General features: G+C 43.2%; 1 protein-coding gene across 5 annotated transcripts in view; it reads left to right on the top strand.

Moving 5' to 3' along the window:
• The window catches only part of NUMB (NUMB endocytic adaptor protein), a 124,552-nt gene that overhangs the window by 56,167 nt on the left and 48,621 nt on the right, over positions 1-19,764 (top strand). For all 5 annotated transcript variants that reach the window (XM_075927268.1, XM_006128599.4, XM_006128597.4 and 2 more), the window contains one exon: positions 11,340-11,482. In XM_075927268.1, the coding sequence (XP_075783383.1) occupies positions 11,357-11,482 (126 nt within the window). In that variant the 5' untranslated portion in view covers positions 11,340-11,356. The remainder of the gene's footprint in view (positions 1-11,339; positions 11,483-19,764) is intronic.

Consider the following 19,764-nt stretch of genomic DNA (forward strand, 5'->3'; position numbering starts at 1 on the left):
CATTGTAAAATCCTGACAATTTTGTGTAGTCAAAATATTTCCCTGAAACTTAAGATATCAAATATTGGCCATACCTTATTAGTCTGAAACACATACCACAAGGCTTATTTTGGTATGCAAAACTTCCTAACAATGTAGAAGGTGAGCTTGTCTATACGCCAAAGTATTATTGGCAAAGGTTGCCTTTAGCTGACAAAACAGGGGAGGTATGTTCATTGCAAAGATACTTTTGACAGCAAAACTTTGCTGTTTGCCCAACAAAATAAAACCGCCTCTTAGAGGTATAAAGATTTTTGTGAGTGTCGGTGTAAACAGTGACATTGCTGCTGGTTTTGTTGACATAATTGGCTTCCTCCAGTATGCCACAGTGCTTGCCATGACTGCTCCACTTTGTTCACTGCACTGAAGACTTGAGCCCCTCCCCTTTCAAAGCTCTGGGAAGTGTCTGACAGATGAGTGTGCTGCTCCCTTTGGAGAACAAAGAGCGAATTATTACAATGCCCCTGTTCTAACTTGCACTAGGAACACAAGGGCAGGCAGGCTGCTGCCGTTGAGGGGGCACACTGCTTTGACAACCCTCAGAAGGGAGAGCTATTCATGATGTCGCTCCCTGAAGCTGAGGTGGTTGTGGGAGGACTTGGAGGGAATCCTAGGATGTCCAGCTGCGTCTTCCCGCAACATTGTACTGTGGGATAAGTACCTAGAGATCATTGCTCACATTGTCGAGGATGGTGCCCCCAGTGTGGACATGAGCTGTCAAAAGGAGCAAATTTGAACACCCTCTGGCTATTTTGTTGTTTGTTTTTTGTTTTGTTTTTCTTGACTTTTGGGTATCCACATAAATTCATAGTGGAGACTAGGGTTGCCAGGTGTCCGGTTTTGAACAGGACAGTCCCGTATTTGAGCTTTCCGTTTGGAGAAAATATAAATGTCCAGTATTTTCTAAATAAAATGTAGATTGTGATGTAATGTCAAGTGTGTCCAGTATTTTTGTTAACCATCTGGCAACCCTAGTGGAAACATGGCCTCAGATCACAGAGCCACTCAGGATGCCATTCTTAGCAGCTGTGGAGGTTGTGGCCGAACTCTGAGGGAATCACAACTTCAGGCAGAGCTGGCTGCTTTAGGAGAGAATGCTGTGCTGAGCAGAGGAGAGAGCTAATGTGGATTAAAAGGGTACCCCTCCTCCTGCCTCAGAATAGGTTGCTCATCCTGCTGCCTATCTCTGCCCCAGACAAAGTTGAAAAAGCTGCTGCCAGTCTTGTACAGGGGTGGACAAAGTACAGTTTGCAGGCTGCATCCAACCTGCAGGAGCTGCAGCTAGGTTCTTTGCCTGCACAGCCCCTAAATTCTGCTTGAAGCAGCTCTCTGAATGCTGTGAGCCTGGCAGGAGAAGGGGTGTGGCTTCTCCCACTGTCTTTGCCCCTAGCACAATCTTGCAGCTCCCATTGGCTGGAAACCTCTCTCCCTCTGAGCTCTCAGAGTTCAGAGCTGCACATGGCACCTGCAGATGGTGCAGAGACCCTGGCTAATGAACCTGCTGGCTGGGAGCCGCCCAAGTAAGTTCTTTCTGACTAGAACTGCGTCTAGCACCTCAGCCCTTCCTTATGGCCTAATCATCTGCCTCCATGCTGTACCCCTACTGCATCCCAGACCCTGAACTCCTTCCTACACCACTCTGGTGGGTCGCAATCTCCCAGACCTTGCTGCTCCTTCTGCATCCTAGGGTATGTCTAGACTACATGGCTCTGTAGATTAAGTTTCTAGACATAGGAAAATGCATCTGCACAACCACCTTTGCCAGGTTCTCAGTGAGACAGCAATAGTTTGCATCTCCTCTAGGCTTTGTAGTGTCCGATGACTTTGAAAGAAAGCAACAGAAAGTGCTTATTTCCAAACTTCTGTCTATTTTATACCTAACAGTGAGTGTGTCTGGTACAGAGCATATTTATAGACAGGATAATAGAAAACGATTGTTGTTCTGACTTAAGATTTTAATTTCTGGGCAGCACACCTATCACTGTTAGAGAAGATGTATGTTAATTTAGCTGTCAGAAAAGATCCAACCGTAAGTGGCACCTGCATCATTTAAAATAGGTACAGCCAAAACTGCAGTTTCTTCCTTGACTTGCTTTACAAGAGAGCCCTATCATAAAATTTGCACTAATTTGCATTGTAATGTGCAGACTAGAGAAATGGTGCAGTTTTAGAAGAATATTTTCAACAAAAACTGTTTTTTAAACCTTGTATGTTCCACCAGTTGAAATTTGTTTACTTTAGGAATCTGACAGATGAGTGAATCTGACCTCCTTTTCTTTTTTCCTCCCCCAAGGGGCTTATGCTTGAAAAGTCTGGTTTCCCTTGCGAAACAGGAGGATTGCACAGGGGGCTTCCTCTCATATGACCTTCCTAATTACTTTTTCTGTTGGCTAAAGGCTTCATTGGTGCTGTGTGCCCTTATATAACCTGCTTGCTTTTTTTTTTATCAAAGGGAGCATTCAGTATTTGTTTAATAGGTTGGAGAGAAGGGGTGCAACAGTTTGTACCAAGTACCCTGAATTTTACCTACAATCCAAGACTTGGTCTAAAATGGATAATATTTCTTTGCAGTCCAAGTAGAAAAAGTGCTGTCTCTTTGTATGTGGCTTGACAACCCCTGTTCATGTTAGAATTCAGAGGAGTAAATTTTCAAAATTTGTAGATGACTGTGTAGTCCTTCGTACTGATAACTAGTTGCCCTCTGAGGACGCTTGTTATAACACTAATTTAAATTTTGTCACTCTACCAAAGTTTAAAAGTCATTTTGGGTGCTCATACCAGACATACTGGAGACCCTCTGCCAACTTTTTCAATTTTATAGTTGCCTTTGGAGATCTTTCCTCTCCTTTGTATAGGTCTTTCACACAGTAGCAAAGGGGAAACTAGGGCTAAGTGAAAATACAGAACAATGAAATTTAGTATGCCCCAAGTTCACAAATTTAATAAAGAATTTTTAATTTGGCTCACCTAGTTGGGTAACATTTGAACTTAACCTTTGGTTGCTTTGTAGAAACATGGGATTTTTATTTCATTTTGGAGAACTGGTGGTCTGTATTTAATCTCTTCTATGAGGGTAGTTATTTAAAGAATAACTTCCTTCTTTGTACACTCTTACCACTTCTGCAGTGGGCAGAGACATCCATCCACTGAAGTATACCTTTTATAAAGTCATTCTTAATGGAATAATTATTATTAAGTAGACCTCTCCTAAGTGGTTTGTCTTCCCTCAAAGTTTTCAACTTCTTGTAACACATTGCAGTACATTTTTGTGCATTAAACTTGGAAGGTTTTCATCTTGGCTCTTAAATACAACTCTAAATAACATAAAACTTAGTTTCTTCATAGTCCCCTATGACAAATGGCATACTTCCTCCATCCAGAAGGTGGAAAGTGGCTGATTTCATATTTGTTTGAAACTCAAAATTTAGCACTTTGATAATTATTTGATAATCCTGGGTGACTGGGCCAGCCAGTGCACTCCTGGTGAGCCCCTTGTCACCCTGTGCTGCAGCCCTGATAGGCAGCAGCAAGGGATGGCTGCAGCCTCTGTCTGCAGGGGTTCTGAGCTCCCTGTGGACAGAGACTGCGCTGGCATCCCACTGAGCAGTCTCCTCTGCCCCCACCCTGTGCTGTTGCCTTATGTAGAGACAGCAGCATCGGTACAGGAGGGAGGCGGCTCTGCATGCACCAGTTCCCGCCTGTCCCCCTCACCCTCTCCACTGCTGTGCCTCTATCAGAGGAAGCAGTCGGGTGCGGGGGAGGCAGCTTTGGGATCTGTTGCTTGTGGGGAGGTGGCTCCCCATGGGCATCAGATTCTGCCTCCTCTACCCTTGCTGCCTCTGGTATAGAGACAGCAAGGGTGTGTGTGGTAGTAGATAGGATTAACTGATAATCCCAGTCTTATCAGTTAATCCTGTAGTTAACTATACCTTGACACACCTAGTTCATAGCATGGGTGGGGGTTTAGGTATAGAGCAGAAGGTTGGGGTACAAAGCTATGAGGTCTCTGGCTGGGGGTACAGGTTATGGGGTGAGGCCAGATTCAGGAAGATTTGGGGGTGAAGGAGGATGCTCTGGGGCTACTGCAAGGAGGGAGGACTAACCTAGCTGCCTCTCCTCCCATCAGCACTTGGACTGCAGGCGACCAGCACATTTCCCTACTTTGGCAGTTCTGGGAGCAATCGGCTGCCCCAATCACAGCAAAGTAGAGGATAGACTAGGTAGCAGGTGGATAGTCCCTCACATGGCTGCCACAGGTTCCTGCTCTGCATGGCCACCTGGAGTGCCTGCATGGGGTTTAAGAGGAACTTAGGCTATGGGGCATGATGGGAGAAATCAAAGTAGGGAGCTTGATTCATAGAGGAGAATGGAGGACGTGAGGCAGCCAAAGTACAATTTCTATGAGGCAATGTGGCAAACAAAATAATTGGGTTTTGGCCAAAATATTTTGGCATTTGGCATATTTAGGTTTCTGATAGAAAACTGATATTTCTGTAGACATATACTTCCATGAAAAATTGTTTGAGATTTGAACTAATGTAGCAATAGTTGAGATGGAAAACTTTCAACTGGTCTTACTCCAATGGTTATTAGTTAACTCTCTCTGAGTACCAAATAATCCCTAGACTAAATAGAAGGCTGCAATTTTCAGAGGAGATAAACCTCAATGCTCAGTGTTTCTTTTGTAAGAAAAAGGGTGTCAGTATTCCACGCTCAAAGTTGTTGAGCGCAAAAAAAAAAAGGCGGGCCAGGGGCCGAAATGCGCTTGCGGACCCTTTAAGAGCCACGCGTCCTGAGCGGGCTTCCATCAGGAGCCAAGCTGCCCCAGGAAAATGCTAACAGGTGCTGGTACGCAAGGGGGGGACTCCCATTCAATTAAGATATCATGGGAAAATACCTGAGGTGTAGAGTCACAAAAAAAGGCACAGTCTGTGCTGCAATACAAGATCCATGGCCCAGTCACAGCTGGCTTGGGTCAGCTGAGTTCGGCTTGGGCTGCAGGGCTATAAAACTGCAGTGTAGATGTTTTGGTTTGGGTCACAGCCTGAGCATTAAGATCTCATGAGAGAGGATCCTATGGTTCCACCCTCAACATGAATATATACAAAGGTATTTTATAACTGCGTAACCCGAGCACGTTGAGCCTAAGTCATTTGACCTGGGTTGGTACAGGCCTTATACTGAAGCTGTTGGGAGTTACGGACCCAGCTCCTGTACAAATTCATATTCCCTAATTGATGCTATGTCTACACTACGGGGTTTTTCCGGGATACCAGAGGACTGCGTCTGCTCTTGTTCTTGCTGTTTTGTTTTGTTTTTTGCAGAAGAGCAAACGTCCTCTTTCAGAAGCCCTGTCTTTCTCCTCCCACGAGGAAGGGCTCTTCCGAAAGAGGAGGCTTTTCCAAAATTTGGCCCAGTGTAGACGGGTCAAATTTCAGAAAAGCCTCTTCCGAAAAAACTATTGGAAAAAAGTATGCAAATTGCGGAATAGATCCCTCTAGTGTAGACATAGCCTGAGGCTAGAATTTTTGAAATATGCATGATTTTTATCTGAAAGGGTTTTTTCATGTGCAAAGCAAAAATCAAACTTAATGTTACTATACTATCCTCTTAAAACTGCAGCTTGCTTTGCACATTCATTGTTTTATTATTCAAAGAACTTTGAACTTGCGTAGTTAGAACCTCATGAATGTGGAGTTACTTGTTTGAAGTGACTAACTTTGTCAATAGCATCAGCTGAATTTGTGATAAGAAATGTGAACTCTTTGCACGCAGGTGCTGAGGGTGCACTCGTTTCCACATCCAATTTATTTTTAGCAAATCAAATGAAATCCATGTTTGTTGCTCTGAGCTATCCATACCTTTATGCAGAATATGCAGTGGCATGGGGTACCACTGAGTCTTAATGTTCACCCACCTGCTTCTTCCTGTCCCTGGCCCATGGCTCTGCTTCCTCCGGAGAAGATCTAGTTAACTTTAAAGTGAAAAAACCCACCAGGCCTATTAGCAGAACATGGAACCTGTGAAAGTCGTAATGAAGCCGTTTAACAGGTATTTGCCAACCCCAGGTATATAGTGTCAGTTTCTGTGTTGGTCTACAGTAGGGATGTTAAATAATCTGTATTTGTGTAAATGTGTAACCACTGGATTTTTTAGCAGTTACACATTTACATGCGGGGGAGGGCAGACAGGAGTTGGCTTTTAAGCCAGTTCCCCATGAGCACCTGCTTTCTCCCACCCCATCTTACCGCTGCCTCCGATAAAGAGGCAGCAGTGAGGGAGGCAGGCGGCACTGCTGGAGCCAATATGAACAGGGAGCAGTCTTGAAAGCACTTCTTGCCTATGCCCGCTTCCACCTGCCCCCCTACCTTTCATGCTGCTGCCTCTCTCTCGGAGACAGCAGTGGAGGAAGGGGTGGCGGTTCTTCCTCCTTAAAAGCTAGCTCCCCATGGGCACCAGCTCCTGCCTCTTCCGCCACCAAGGGTGTGTGTGCATTTAGCTGTTATGATTAACCAATAAGCCTGTGCTTATTGGTTAATCATGTAAACTACACACTAACATCCTTAGTCTATGATAGAGGCCACCCCTGCTATATGTCTAAGATATGTTCCAAAAAAGTGAACGTATAGCAAAACAAAGTGGGGTATTTCTTTGATTTTTGTGTTCAGGCAGCTGACTTTTGTTTGAGCAAATTTTTAATTTTTTTAAGTAATGTATGATTGGGGAAGGGGAGGACTTATAACACAACAGTTCCTAAATTCATCAACAATATTAGTGTGGGGGCAACGTATAGTGGGGATTGCCTGTATCTTACTTTAAAATTTATTTTAAAAATATTTTATGTGCGTTGCTGAAGATTATAAGATCACATCTCTAAGCAATACTTGTTTCCTCTCCCCAGTTGCTATTGGGTATAGGGGCACCAGTTTAATAGTACTGTGTAGGGTTCCATTTGCCCTGTTTGCTCTAGTTACATCCCATATTAATTCACACTTTTCCTTTGCTGTTAAAATTTGTGTTCCTTTAGAGTAGCCAGATGTCTGGTTTTTGACCGGAATGCCTGATTGAAAAAGGACCTTGGTGGCTCCGGTCTGCCTTTCAAAAGGGGACCTGGCTCCGTATGGCCTTTGAAAATGGCTTCCAGGTACCTGCGGCCCCTAGGCCCAGAGAAGCTTCGTGTGTTGCCGTGCCCCAAGTACCAGGCTTGCAGCTCCCATTGGTTGGTAAGCATAACCAGGGAGAGCTGCCGAGATGATGCCTGCACCTGATTGCTGTCCTCAGAGCCTCCTTGTGCCTAAGGGTCACAGGAACCTGATGTCAGGTTTCTGTGAGTCATGGTAAGCGCCACTAGGATGCCAAATCCCATCCTACACCACTGTCCCAGTCCTGAGCCGTCTCCTGGACCCTAAACTCCTCAAACCACCCCACGTCAGAGCCCACAGCCCTAGCTGGAGCCCTCCCACATCCCAATCTCCTGTCCCAGGTCAGTGAAAGTGAGTGAGGGTGGGGTAGAGCCAACAACTGAGGGAGTGGGGCCTCAGAGAAGGTGCAGGCCGTGGGTGGGGTCTCAGGGAAGCAGTGGTCCATGGGGCAAGGTGTTTGGTTTTGTGTGATTAGAAAGGTAGCAACCCTAGTTCTTTTAACCTTGGCAGAAATGGGATCTCCTGTCCCATTGCCTTATTGCTTCAGACTCAGTGCAGACCTACCAGATTTTCTAGTAGTTTAGATACCCTTTCCTACAGCTCCAGCTTTGAATGTTCTGGCTTTATAGTTCATCTCTTCAGGGGCATGATAGAGAAGGCAGATGTAGGCTATGTATGTGTCCCAAACCCCAATCATTCTTTACTTGAGTTAGAACAAGCTAGCCTGCCTTAGGCCACATCTAGACTACAGAGATGATTGATGCTACAGCAGTCCATCTTCTGGCATTTGATTTAGTGGGTCTAGTAAAGATCTGTTGAATCAAACACTTAGGGCAACCCCACTGATGCCAGGACTCATACTTGAGGAGTAGGGAAACTGATGGGAGTATTTCTCCCATTGACCTCCTGCTTTGAGGACAGTGCCAAAGTTCAGCTTAAAGTACATTGATTCTAGCTACTTTTTTTTATATGTATCTGGAATTGCCTACCTTAAGCTGACTTTGGGCTGTGGTGTAGACTTGGCCTTAATTTCTTCCCAACTCAGGTGTTTTTTTGGACTTAGGTCATAGTCACCTGAGGAGTCCTGGATTGCACTGTCTACACATGGCTTCTCCTCTGAATCACTGCAAGTGTCTCTTCAGTGCAGCTAGTTTAATTATTTCTTGTCTGGTCACATGGTTTTAACAGGGTCCTTGTGCTACAAAAGAAGACAACCTGTTCCAGTCTCTGGCTCCAGCTTCCTTTTGTCTCTGTGTGTATATTTACACAGCCCACAGATTGTCAGACTTGGAGCAGCAAGTCTCATGCTTTAAAAGTAGTTCTGTATGCAGCAGTCTGGGGAGGGTTCTAAGACCCTGTGCTACAGCCATGTGGAACATGAAAGAGGTAGTTTGCTGGGCCAGGAGAGGTCAGTTCTGGCCCTTCTGCAGCCAAACTTGCGGCTTTCCTTGAGTCCGTCTGCTGGCCTGGCTGGACTCTCCTGGCCAAAAATGTTTCCTTGCCCATACCCTAGAAAATCAACTTTGAGTTGTCAGAAATAAGAAAGCAATCATCGGGAATGAAAGTGAGGGAGGAAGGCAAGGAAGCATGGTACTGAAATTACCATGACAACAATTACCAGCTAACTCAGGTATTTATTACGAGTCTCATGAAAATATAAAAATTTGGGTGTTGAAGGGTGTTGAGGCTCACACACAAGTGAGAAGCAGGGGAAAAAAACCCAACCCCCTCCAAAAACCCACACCCAAACCCTCACTGATCTGACCCCCAAATGACCAGGGCGGGGGGGAGGAGAGGAGAGGCACAGCGAAACGAGAAAACAACACTCCCCTCAAGCTCCAGCCTCATCGGGGTGGAGGGAAGGCTCAGAGCCTACTCCCAGGGCTGGATTAATTCTTCTGGGGGCCTAAAGCAAGTAGGCTTTTGCCAGTTTCCCCTAGGCTCTGGGATGGGGCCAAAAATGAGGGGTTCATTGTGCGTGAGGAGGCAGCCTGGGAGCAGTTTGGGTGTGGGGTCTAGGCAGGAGTTAGTGTGGGAGCAAGCTGGGGAGAGAGTGTGGGGTCTGAGTGGGAGGTAGACTTCAGGTGCAGGCTGAGGGTGGAAATGTACGGTCTGGGAGGGAGGGTGCAGGAGCGAGGTGTGGGGGTGGAAGGAGACAGGATTGGGGCGCCTATCTTAGAGTTCTTGTGGGGGGCATCCTGCCTGCTGTTCACCTTAATCTGACATATGGGCTCTGTGTTACAGCAAAGTGGTCCCAGCAGACACTGCCCCACCACTTTCGTTGGCTGGGCTTCACAGCAAATAGGAGTGACAGGGTAGTGCCTGAAGGGACCACTTCCCTGCAGTGTGTAGAAACATTTCCTCCCCCATACCAGGCAGAGCTCGCAGGTCAGATCAAGGCAAGCACGAGCTGCATCTAGCCCATGGACCGTAGGTTCTTCATCCCTGTCTTAGGGCCAACCTGAAAAATGATGTCATTGAAGAGGAAGACGGGTGTCACGAGGTAGTCAGTCAGTTTTGAGAGCTGATCTGTGCTGCTGCTTAAATCTTCCAATGGAATTGCAGTATAAGGCATCCCCTGTTCTGGGATGCCTTACACTGCAGCTGTAACTGCAACTGAAACATTCACTTAAATTATGGGGAGGGGGAAGGGAGGAGGACTGTATTTTTAGGCATTTGGAATGGCACACTCTCAAGGAGCTTCAGACCCAAATTTTAGGCATTTCTCGTAAAATATTTTTAGGGTTTTACAAAATGTAATGTGGAAATATTTTAAACTTAATTTAAAGAATCTGTATAATTGAAAATCTAAATTAGCATTGGGCTAATGTCAGTTTCACTTGGTTCTCATCCAAAATAGTTAATTTTATTTTCAAAGATGAGCATATTTTAAAATCTTCTAAGTTTAGTGATCTAAAGTGTTCATAGATTCCAAGGGCCAAAAAGGACCATTATGATAATCTAGTTTGACCCGTATAACAGACCACAGAATTTACCCAAAATAATTCCTAGAGCATACCTTTTAGAGAAACATCCCATTTTGATTTAAAAATTGTTAGTGATTGAGAATCTACCACACTTGGTGAAGTGTAACAATGGCAGATTACTCTCACAGTTAAAATGTGATACCTTCTTGCTAGAATCATAAATATAAAAGTAACGATAGCTTTACACAGTTATTTTGACAGTGACTCTGTTTACAATAGGCTATAGGAAAATAGAGCGCTAGGGAAACAAACCAACCCTCAATCCAGAATTTCCTTTCCTTTGTCTGGGTTCATGAATATGACCACACCCAGATAAAATAGAGAACTGCTTTGTTCATTTACTATATAAATTTGTTACAAAGTGACAGTTGCACAAAGCCATGACAAAATTCAGACATTTTGTCATTTGGAATGGTCAGAATGCTTTAGTGACAGCAGATGGGAATGGATTGACATTTCTTCTGAAAACTAGGTTGACTAGGAGTGAGATTGGCAACAAGCTTTTTATTTTTAGTCCCTGCCTGTGTTCTGTTAACGGGATAGTGGTGTTTCTTGAGGATTTTAAGCTGCTTGGGTGTCAGGAATTATAAACAGACTATACATGAATCACTTTCCATGTAGCTCAGTGTCTAATAGTTTTACTTGGAGCACAAAAATATCCATTGTTAAATTTTTGCCATATAAGTTTAATATAGTGTTCTTTTCAAATTGCTTTTGAAATGAGCTTTCAAAGCCTATCATATCACACATTTTGATACACTGTCCTGTGTTTCCTAGGGGTCTCCCCTTAATCTAAAAAGGCACATGCAAGTGTCACCTGGTTTTGTTTGCATTCCATGATAACCTCTTGGTCAAAAGGCAGCTTCATTTTGAAAGTGTCTAGAAACTTCAGGATAGAAGGGGACTGTCGAGTTTGTTATTTCTATATTGCCATTTCTTTACCCCATTTAGGCTCAACTAGCCAAGAGCAACATCAATTCTCTTTTACAAGCAGAGTTCAGATCCCATTTCTAGCTGGCTCCTTATTTACTGAGCCACTTTCCTTTGAGAGACTTGGATCTATTACTGTAGAAGCACCAGTTCTCTGCACAATAGCATATAGGGATATTGGTGGGCCTAAATTGTGCAAGAACTTAATTTTGATACCTGTTGAAATATGTTTCTTCTCTAGGACGTGAAAACTGAGAAATGAACAAATTACGGCAGAGTTTTAGGAGAAAGAAAGATGTTTATGTCCCAGAGGCTAGTAGGCCACACCAGTGGCAGACAGATGAAGAAGGTGTTCGCACTGGTAAATGCAGCTTTCAAGTTAAGGTAAGAATACATGCCTTGATCTCCTACTACCCATTCATACCTTGCATTATTAGGCAATCATTCTTCTGGCAAGCATAAGTCACTGACATCCTTTATTACAAATTGACTTATTTCACAAATTGATCTCTTTGTGTGATTAGATGCAGTTTTTTAAAACCACAAGACAAAAAAAATAAATGCCTTGGGAAAAGGTTTGCTCAGGAGTTTTGTGTGCTGATATTACCGGAATGAAATCTTATAGTTGGGCAGGTAAATAATGTTTGTTTGTGTTTTAATACCCTGGAAGAATACAAATGTCTGCAAACCTTGTAGATTGATTTGGCAGTATTTGGTTTTTACTTTTTTTTTTATTATTTCAATGGACAGTATTGATTAAAAGGATTTTTTTTCAATTTTCAATTGCACAAATTAGCACTACCAATGGACCCAGCCAAATCCATTTGGTAGAAACCTGCTACCATCCCACCAGTCTGTAAAAAGATCAGACAGGAAATATTGTGGCACCACAAGGGGCTGATTTTCTGTTGTCCCATTCTCTCCTCCCCCAACTCTCTGGTAATAGAAGTGGTAAACCAAAGGGGGGAACACTAAGTGTTGCCTGGACCGCTCCTATGACAAGGAGTGGAAACATTTGGACTTAATGTGCAGGAAGGCTTATTTGTCACATCATTGGAATTATACATTGCTGACTACACTGCCCCCTTAGCCAAGTACACACATCACGTATTTGAATAGATGGCACATTTTATTGTAAGTCTCGGAGGGTATGTCTACACTACCCTCCTAGTTCGAACTAGGAGGGTAATGTAGGCATACCGCACTTGCAAGCACGAGGAGTAACGGTAGTTCGAACTAGGAAGCCTAGTTCGAACTACCTAGTTCGCGGCTACACGGGGCACGCTGCACGGGGTTCGAACCAGTGGGGTTTTAAAAATGGCGGCTCCCTGCTTATGCAAATGAAGCCTGGGAAATTCAAATCCCGGGCTTCATTTGCAAGTGCGGTATGCCTACATTACCCCGCTAGTTCGAACTAGCGGGGTAGTGTAGACATATCCTGAGAGGGCATCTACGCAGCACCTTTAGTTGGAAAAAACTGTGCAAAGTGACATCTAGAATGTGAAACGAATCAACCACAAAGGTAGAAAAACTGTCATTTAACTTCTAGTCCCTTGTGCATCTGGATTAAGTCAAAGTGAAACCACTTTTGTGATCTGTACACATTGCACAGGCATAAGTATCTTTTCATATGTCATAAGTGATATGCTACCAGTTAGGCTCTTCAGCTGTAGCGTCAGATGTTTTTTCATAGAATTGTAAAATACATTTACCTTTCTGTGGGCATGTGTTCCCCAAGATTAAAAACAATGCAACAGTAAATGAGTGTCCTCTGAAGAAAAAGTTAAGCAAATAAATGATCCTTTACAGTACACCATGTAGTGTTGCTGTATTTTTATGAAAGCCAAGTTTTCCTGATCTGTGCTGTAATTTGTACAATTGAATTAGTTTTGATAGTTTTATTGGGAAAGTTACTGAGTTAAATACTTCCTGTGCATTTAGGTTTCCCTGTGCAGCTGGAGTGGCAGGCTTACTTGGCTCTACTGGTGTATAATGGAATTCATATTTATCTTCAGATAAAAATAGAAGCTGAATTCTAATTGCAGAAGTTAACCAGACCTACCGAGGATGATAATGATAGCAAATTGCTGTGTCAGTGTATTGAGATTAGCAGTAATGGAAAATGGTTTATTAGCTTTGGGATGTAAAGTGGATGGTGATCTGTATTTAACAAACATGGGCAGGAAGTATGCCATTATGAACAAACAAGATAAAACCAAATTTGAAGTTGTTTGGTGGTGAAACTATTTTGTTCTTTGGAGGAATATAACCTTGCCCTGTTGAAGGAGAGCATCCTGTCAGATCGTTCACGGGGACTGTTCAATAATGCACTATGCTTCAGGAAAGCATGCTGTGCGGAATGGGTTTGTATCTAAATGGGTGTTCCTGCTTCCTGAGGAACATCAGTAGAGCACAAAACATTTACAATTGACTCTTTTCCAAAGATTCCAACAATCTGATAAACTGATAATAGAAACAAAACATTCCATTTCAATAACCCGTAAGTGTACCTTTCTGCAACATACAGCATTTGTGTTTAAAATATGCCTGTGCTGTGTAGACAATACGGCTGCCTCACTCTGCGATCAGCTTTTGTTTTGAGATGCCCAAAAGGTTACTGACCAATTAACAAGATGGGTTCAGTCTTAAAAGCTGATAGCCATTTAAACTAGTAAAATATGCATATGCTGACAATAGGCTGAAAGATGTCCTGTGCTAAAATGAAATATACACCGAGAACTTGAAGCTCAGCATTCTTAAAATATTATTGCTAAACAATTATTTAGCCTATATTGTTGAGCTCTATTTGGGGAATGGGCCTATTGCTAACATAATTATTTAAAGGTAATTATCTTTGTAAAGGGGATGAAACATAACTATGGAGAAAAGTTGAGATGTAGCTATCAGGCTCTGCTTTTTCTACTTAATGTTAGTGTGGTGTTCTGCTTATTTTGCAGACACTTTTTCTGGAATAGGGAGCTAAGGAGTGTGTGACCATGGAGGAAAATGTAAAATCTAACAGCACTATTGGCTTTTTTGAACCAACTTTTACATGTTGTAGGCAGATTTTAAATTATTAATCTATTGCTAATTGTAACTACTCTAGTCACCCTCCCCGTCCCTACTTCTGCAGTTGCAGAATCAAAGCCACTGTCAGCTTTTATCGCTGTTCACCTTGTTCAGCGCAAGTCTGGGCAACATCATGGTAAAGAAAAGACTGGTGTCAGCTGGCACCTTAGCCGCATTAAAGGCACCATTGCTATCCCTGCCCTTGTGAGTGTGGAAAGGTAGGCAGTTTGAGAAACAGAACAGATAAATAGACTGGAGATAGGATATGGAGTGATTTAATTTTATTGCTTTTTATGGACTGCATTGCTGAAAAATGCAGTCCAGCAGACTTACATAAGCATGGCCATACAGAGTTAGACCAGTAGTCCATCCAGTCTAGTATTCTGTCTTCCCACAGTGGCCGATGCCAGGTGTTTCAAAGGGAATTAATTGAACAGGTAATCATCACGTAATCCATTCCCAGCCTTTGGCAAACCAGTACTAGGCACGCCTCAGAGCATGCTTTTGCAGTCTTGCTCATCCTAGCTAATGATTGCCATTGATGAACCCATCCTTCATTAATTTTTATCTAGTTCTTTTTTTGAAACCTGTTGTAGTCTTGGCCTTCACAACATCCTCTGGCAAATAGTTCCTCAAGTTGATTGTGTGCTGTAAGAAGAAATACAAGTTGTACCTCCCTTAACTAGTACTCCCTGGTCCATGGCATGGACCACGGATGTTCCTGGACCACAGAGTCCAGGAAGAGCGTGGTTTGGTGGGGGGGCAGGAGCGCCATAAGGGGCAAAGGTGGCTCAGCCAGGAACCGTGTGTGTGTGAGGTCATAGTGGAAGTTCTGACCCCGGTGCCAGGGAGCTCCAACCCCAGCATCATCCAGGGAGCTCTGGCTCTAGCCCTGGCCATGTTCTGGCTCCAGAGGCTGGGGAACTACAACTTGAGCAGCAGCTAGGGAAGTCCAGCCACAGAGCGAGGTGGCTATGGAGCTCTTCCCTTGCTGCACAGCTCTGGTCCTGGCAGTAGTGGGAGTAGGGAGAGCCCCAGGGGACTGGAGCAGCAGCGGGGGCAGGCTATAACCCTAGCCCGGTGGCAGCACAGTCATGAGGGGAGGGACCTTCCCTGGTCCAGAAAATCTCATTTCATGTCCCAAAGGTGCTGGACCAGTGAGGTCCAACCTGCACTTCCTTTTGTTTGTTTTAAACCTGTTTGACTGTTACTGTATATTGAGTGGATGTTTTCGAGAACTATCCACAATGACCCCAAGATCTTTTTCTTGACTAACAGCTAATTTAGACCCCATGATTTTATATGTGTACTTGGGATTGTTTTCCAGTGAACATTGACTTGCATTTATCAACATTGAATTTCGTTTGCCATTTTGTTACCCAGTCAGTAAGTGACTTATTTAAATGTGAATGAAATGTACTTTTTTGTGAGATGTTCCAAATTTGTAATTAATAATCAGTCTTCAATATTGAAATATTCGATCCCCTGTAGGCATGTATCCATCTATATAAGTTTCCACATTTATAAGCACAGAGATAGGGAGGATAGTCATGAGTGAGGGTGTGGGTGGGTTTTAAAGCTGTCTACACTGCAATATTATTTTGAAATAACTAGTGTTATAGCTCTCCATTGGGCCCAAGCAAGCATACTGCATGTGCTTGGAATGTATGTCCATTGAGGGCAAGGTAGTCCTTCCTCTTCAGAAAGACTTGTTAGTGTTGCCTTCTTTTTCCAAATTAAAGGCCCCTGAGGGCAGAGTGGGTGCATGAGTGGCATCATGATAGTGAACAGTAACCATCAAGAAAATTACAATTGAAAGGTTTGCTTTCAATTGGTTTGTATACTTAAATATTATAAGCTCAGTTATAATATTTATTATAGGAAAGCCTACAACCTCTAGTTTGCAATCAAGGCTCCATGGTGCCAGATATCCAGTCAGTCATGACTTTCAGACTGTCATGACTTTTAGACACACAACTTTAACATCTTACTATTATTTATTGGAATGGAATAGTTATTTGACTCCTAGATCTCTTTAAAGTTGTCCTTTAATACTAAATCCACATACCATTTTGGCTGTTAAGACTGTGCAAAGATGTGATAAGCATATGCTTATTGGATAGTTGACTAGTTGCTTGTTTTCCTAGTCAAGAGTTTCATTGGCTGATTACTTGGCAAGCCTGTCATTGCTCATCATAGACTCCATGGTTGCATGTAACTTGGGGGTTGATGCTTAGAAGGCTACCCATGGCACTGCTGGCTTAGCTTCTCTGGGCACTAAAGTTACTACTTCTGTGACAGCTGAAGTAGGAGCACAGGGAAAGCCAATAGATTAGAGATATTGGCACTTTGTGATGGAGCTTTTCTGCACCCTTTTGGATACCACCAGTCTCTCTAGTATAATCTTCTAAATCTGTACAGCAATTTCTAATTAAGGGCCTGAATCAACACTATCCTTTGACTGTTTTGTTCAGTTCTGGTGATAGAAAGCAATTGTCATCCAAACTCAATTTACATGTGCATTCTGGTTGCTTTGTGTTGCTCTGATATGCCAGTGACTCTGCCATTAAAAGTTAGAGGTTTACAGTTGAACCTATGTATCTTCAAATACAGTAGACTTCCGATAATCTGGCACCTTTGGGATTAAGGTGGTGCTGGATTATCAGATATTCTGGAGTATCAGGAGGTACTGCATACTCCCAACCCAATCCCACGTCCTGCCTCCCTCCCAGCCTTATGCTTGGGTCCCGGAGTTGCCGGTACAGACGCGCTCTGTCCCTCTAGGCACTGTGGCACATGCGCTGAGCAGCCGGCTTTTCAATAAACTGGCCGGGATGCCGTGTGTAATCCAATCCCCCTTCCCCCTCCCCCTCCCCTTCCCCTTCCCCGGAGCCAAACACTTCTCCTCCCTGCTGTAACCCAATCCCACTCCTCCCCCTCTCCCCCCCCAACCTTATGCTCTGGTCCCAGTACAGCTGCACATCTCCCTCCAGGCGCTGGGGCATGTATGCTGAGCGGCCGGCTTTTCAATGAGCTGGCTGGGATACCGTGCGTAACCCAATCCCCCTCCCCTTCCCCAGAGCCAAACACTTCCCCTCCCTGCTGTAACCCATGTGAGAGCGGCTGACCTGAGCGGTTCCAAGTTCCATCCCAGTTCTGTCAGGAGTGCTTGCCATTTTGATGCCAGACTATCCGGAGTGTTGGACAATTGGGTGCCGGACTGTTGGAGTTTTACTGTAATTAGAAATGCTACATGCTAGTATTCTCCTTGGCTTTAGTAATTATATATAATGTAAAAAAACCTTAGGCTACTTTCATCCTAACTAAAATGGAGTTAAAGGGGGCACAAATGTAATTATCCCTTTCTGCCCCACTTCAGTTTCTCTTGCTGTATGAATAACTGATGGCATCAGTAGCAAATCATCCACTGTCCTAACGTTCCTGTGTTTCAGAGGGGTAGCCGAGTTAGTCTGTAACTGAAAAAACTTAAAAAACAATGAATAGTCTAGCAGCACCTGAAAAACTAACAAAATATGTAGATGGTGGTATGAGAAGTGGGTTGTACCCACAAAAGCTTCAGATGACTGGAGTATTAAAAGTCCAGATCCAAGAATAAAATTTATTAAAAGCTTCTTGTAACTTGAACAATCTAATTCACTCTTTCCCCTCCTCTTTTTTGCCCTCTTGTGTTCTCTCCCACCTTCCCTTATTTATTCTTGGCCCCTTCACTTCTGCCACAGGTCACAACACCCTTCTATACTCCTCCCAGGTCAGAATTTTCTCCTGTGCCCATACCCCTTCCCAAAACTTTCACCTCAATCCTCTGCTCCAGGCCACAAGCTCCTCATCACCTAAACTCCCTTCCAGATCCTACTCCCCCTACTGTATGCCAGCCAGTGTCTTACTCCAAGCTCTTTTCTGAACCCAACCTCCATCCTAGACCCTGCACTTCCTCCATTAATATCATGGAAGAGTGTGGTCCTTGACCACTTACCAAATTCTTGGAATGCTCACCCCTGGTCTAGACTCACAAAATGAGGACATTTATTAGAATCCTGCCGCTTTAATCATCTGGTTGTTATAGTCTATACCCAATATCCCAGATATATATACATGTGGAAGTCACTAGACAATCTGACAAGGATCAAATCAACTATGGAATGTACATCAGTGCAGGAAATAGTGTTCAATGGGTAGACTTTCCCAAGTGCAGGCTGTGGATCAGACAATCAATTGTTAACCCCTCAAATTGCGGCCTCCCCCAAATTGAAACTTGATAAAGCATTTGACAGATCCATGACATGTCAATTTGAATGGACATTTGAACTAAATATGTGTAACTTTTGCCCAAGAATGGATTGGAGTTATGACTAGAGGTGAAAAAGGAGAAAATAACCCCAATGAATTTTGGAATTAAATGAAAACTTATACTTGAAATGCCAAGTCATACATTCCAAAACATCAGTGTCCAGCTGTGGTTACCTGAGAGGGTGTTTCAGATGGTACGAAACCAATCAAGAGGGCAAGATAATGGCACAGAAATGGAAAAATATACAAGAACATAAGGCATTGAGCACATGCAGATTAGATGAGACAAGCAAATATAAGGGCAAAATTTATGGAACTTGACAAATATAAAAGGCAATAATGCAGAGATGTTCACAGTGGTCAGAATTATTTCCCTGTGATCAAACAAAAGATCATGATCACCCTTCAGTGAGGGTAATGATACTAAACACGGATGGAGAGAGTATTGTGCATGAACACATCCACTCATCCTACAAGACAACAGAAGAGTATGGAGCCAGAGCCATCAGTCCTGCTATAGGAAAAATGTGGTGTTCTGAAAAAAACCTGGGAAATAATCAGCAGTAGATAATGTGCCTGCAGATTTGTTATGTGATTGGACAACGTAGTACTGATGTTATTGGAAAAGTTGTAATCCTGTATAGATGACTAAAAATTGGCCAGAGGTTTGAATAAAGGAAATTTTTTTAAACCTATGCAAAGAAGAGAGATGTAAGGGTGTAGTAACTATTATACTATTTACCTGCTATTGTGTGCTAGCAAATTTCTCTGCTAGATAATCCAGGATCTCAGAAAATGAAGGATAGAAGCAGAATAGCCACCACAATAAGATGGCTTCAGAGAGGAGGCCAGAGCACACGTGGCCAAATAGGAGAAATCTCACATCTCGGGCTATTAATTAATCCCATTTCATTAAATTTGATTAACGAAAAACAAACTAGATTAACACAAATAATCATTATTAATCAGTCACTTTATATTTTTATTATTGCACTGTATAAAAGAAATATTATTTTTAGTTGACTTAATGCAAATACCATAGTGTAATCTCTTAACTGTGAAAGAGCAATTTACAAATGTAGAAAAGTTTACATTTACAGGAGATGCTGCCAACTTCTGATTTATAATGTCACCTGAAAGTGAAAACAGACATTCACATGGCACTGTTGTAGCTGACACTGCAAGGTTCTTATATGCAAGACTAATCTGTCATAGGCCTTTCATGCTTTGTCCACCATTCCAGAGGACATGCTTCCTTGCTCGTGATGCTCGTTAAGAAAAAAGTACAT

This window comes from Pelodiscus sinensis, chromosome 4 (assembly GCF_049634645.1).
Source record: "Pelodiscus sinensis isolate JC-2024 chromosome 4, ASM4963464v1, whole genome shotgun sequence".
Lineage (NCBI taxonomy): Eukaryota > Metazoa > Chordata > Testudines > Trionychidae > Pelodiscus > Pelodiscus sinensis.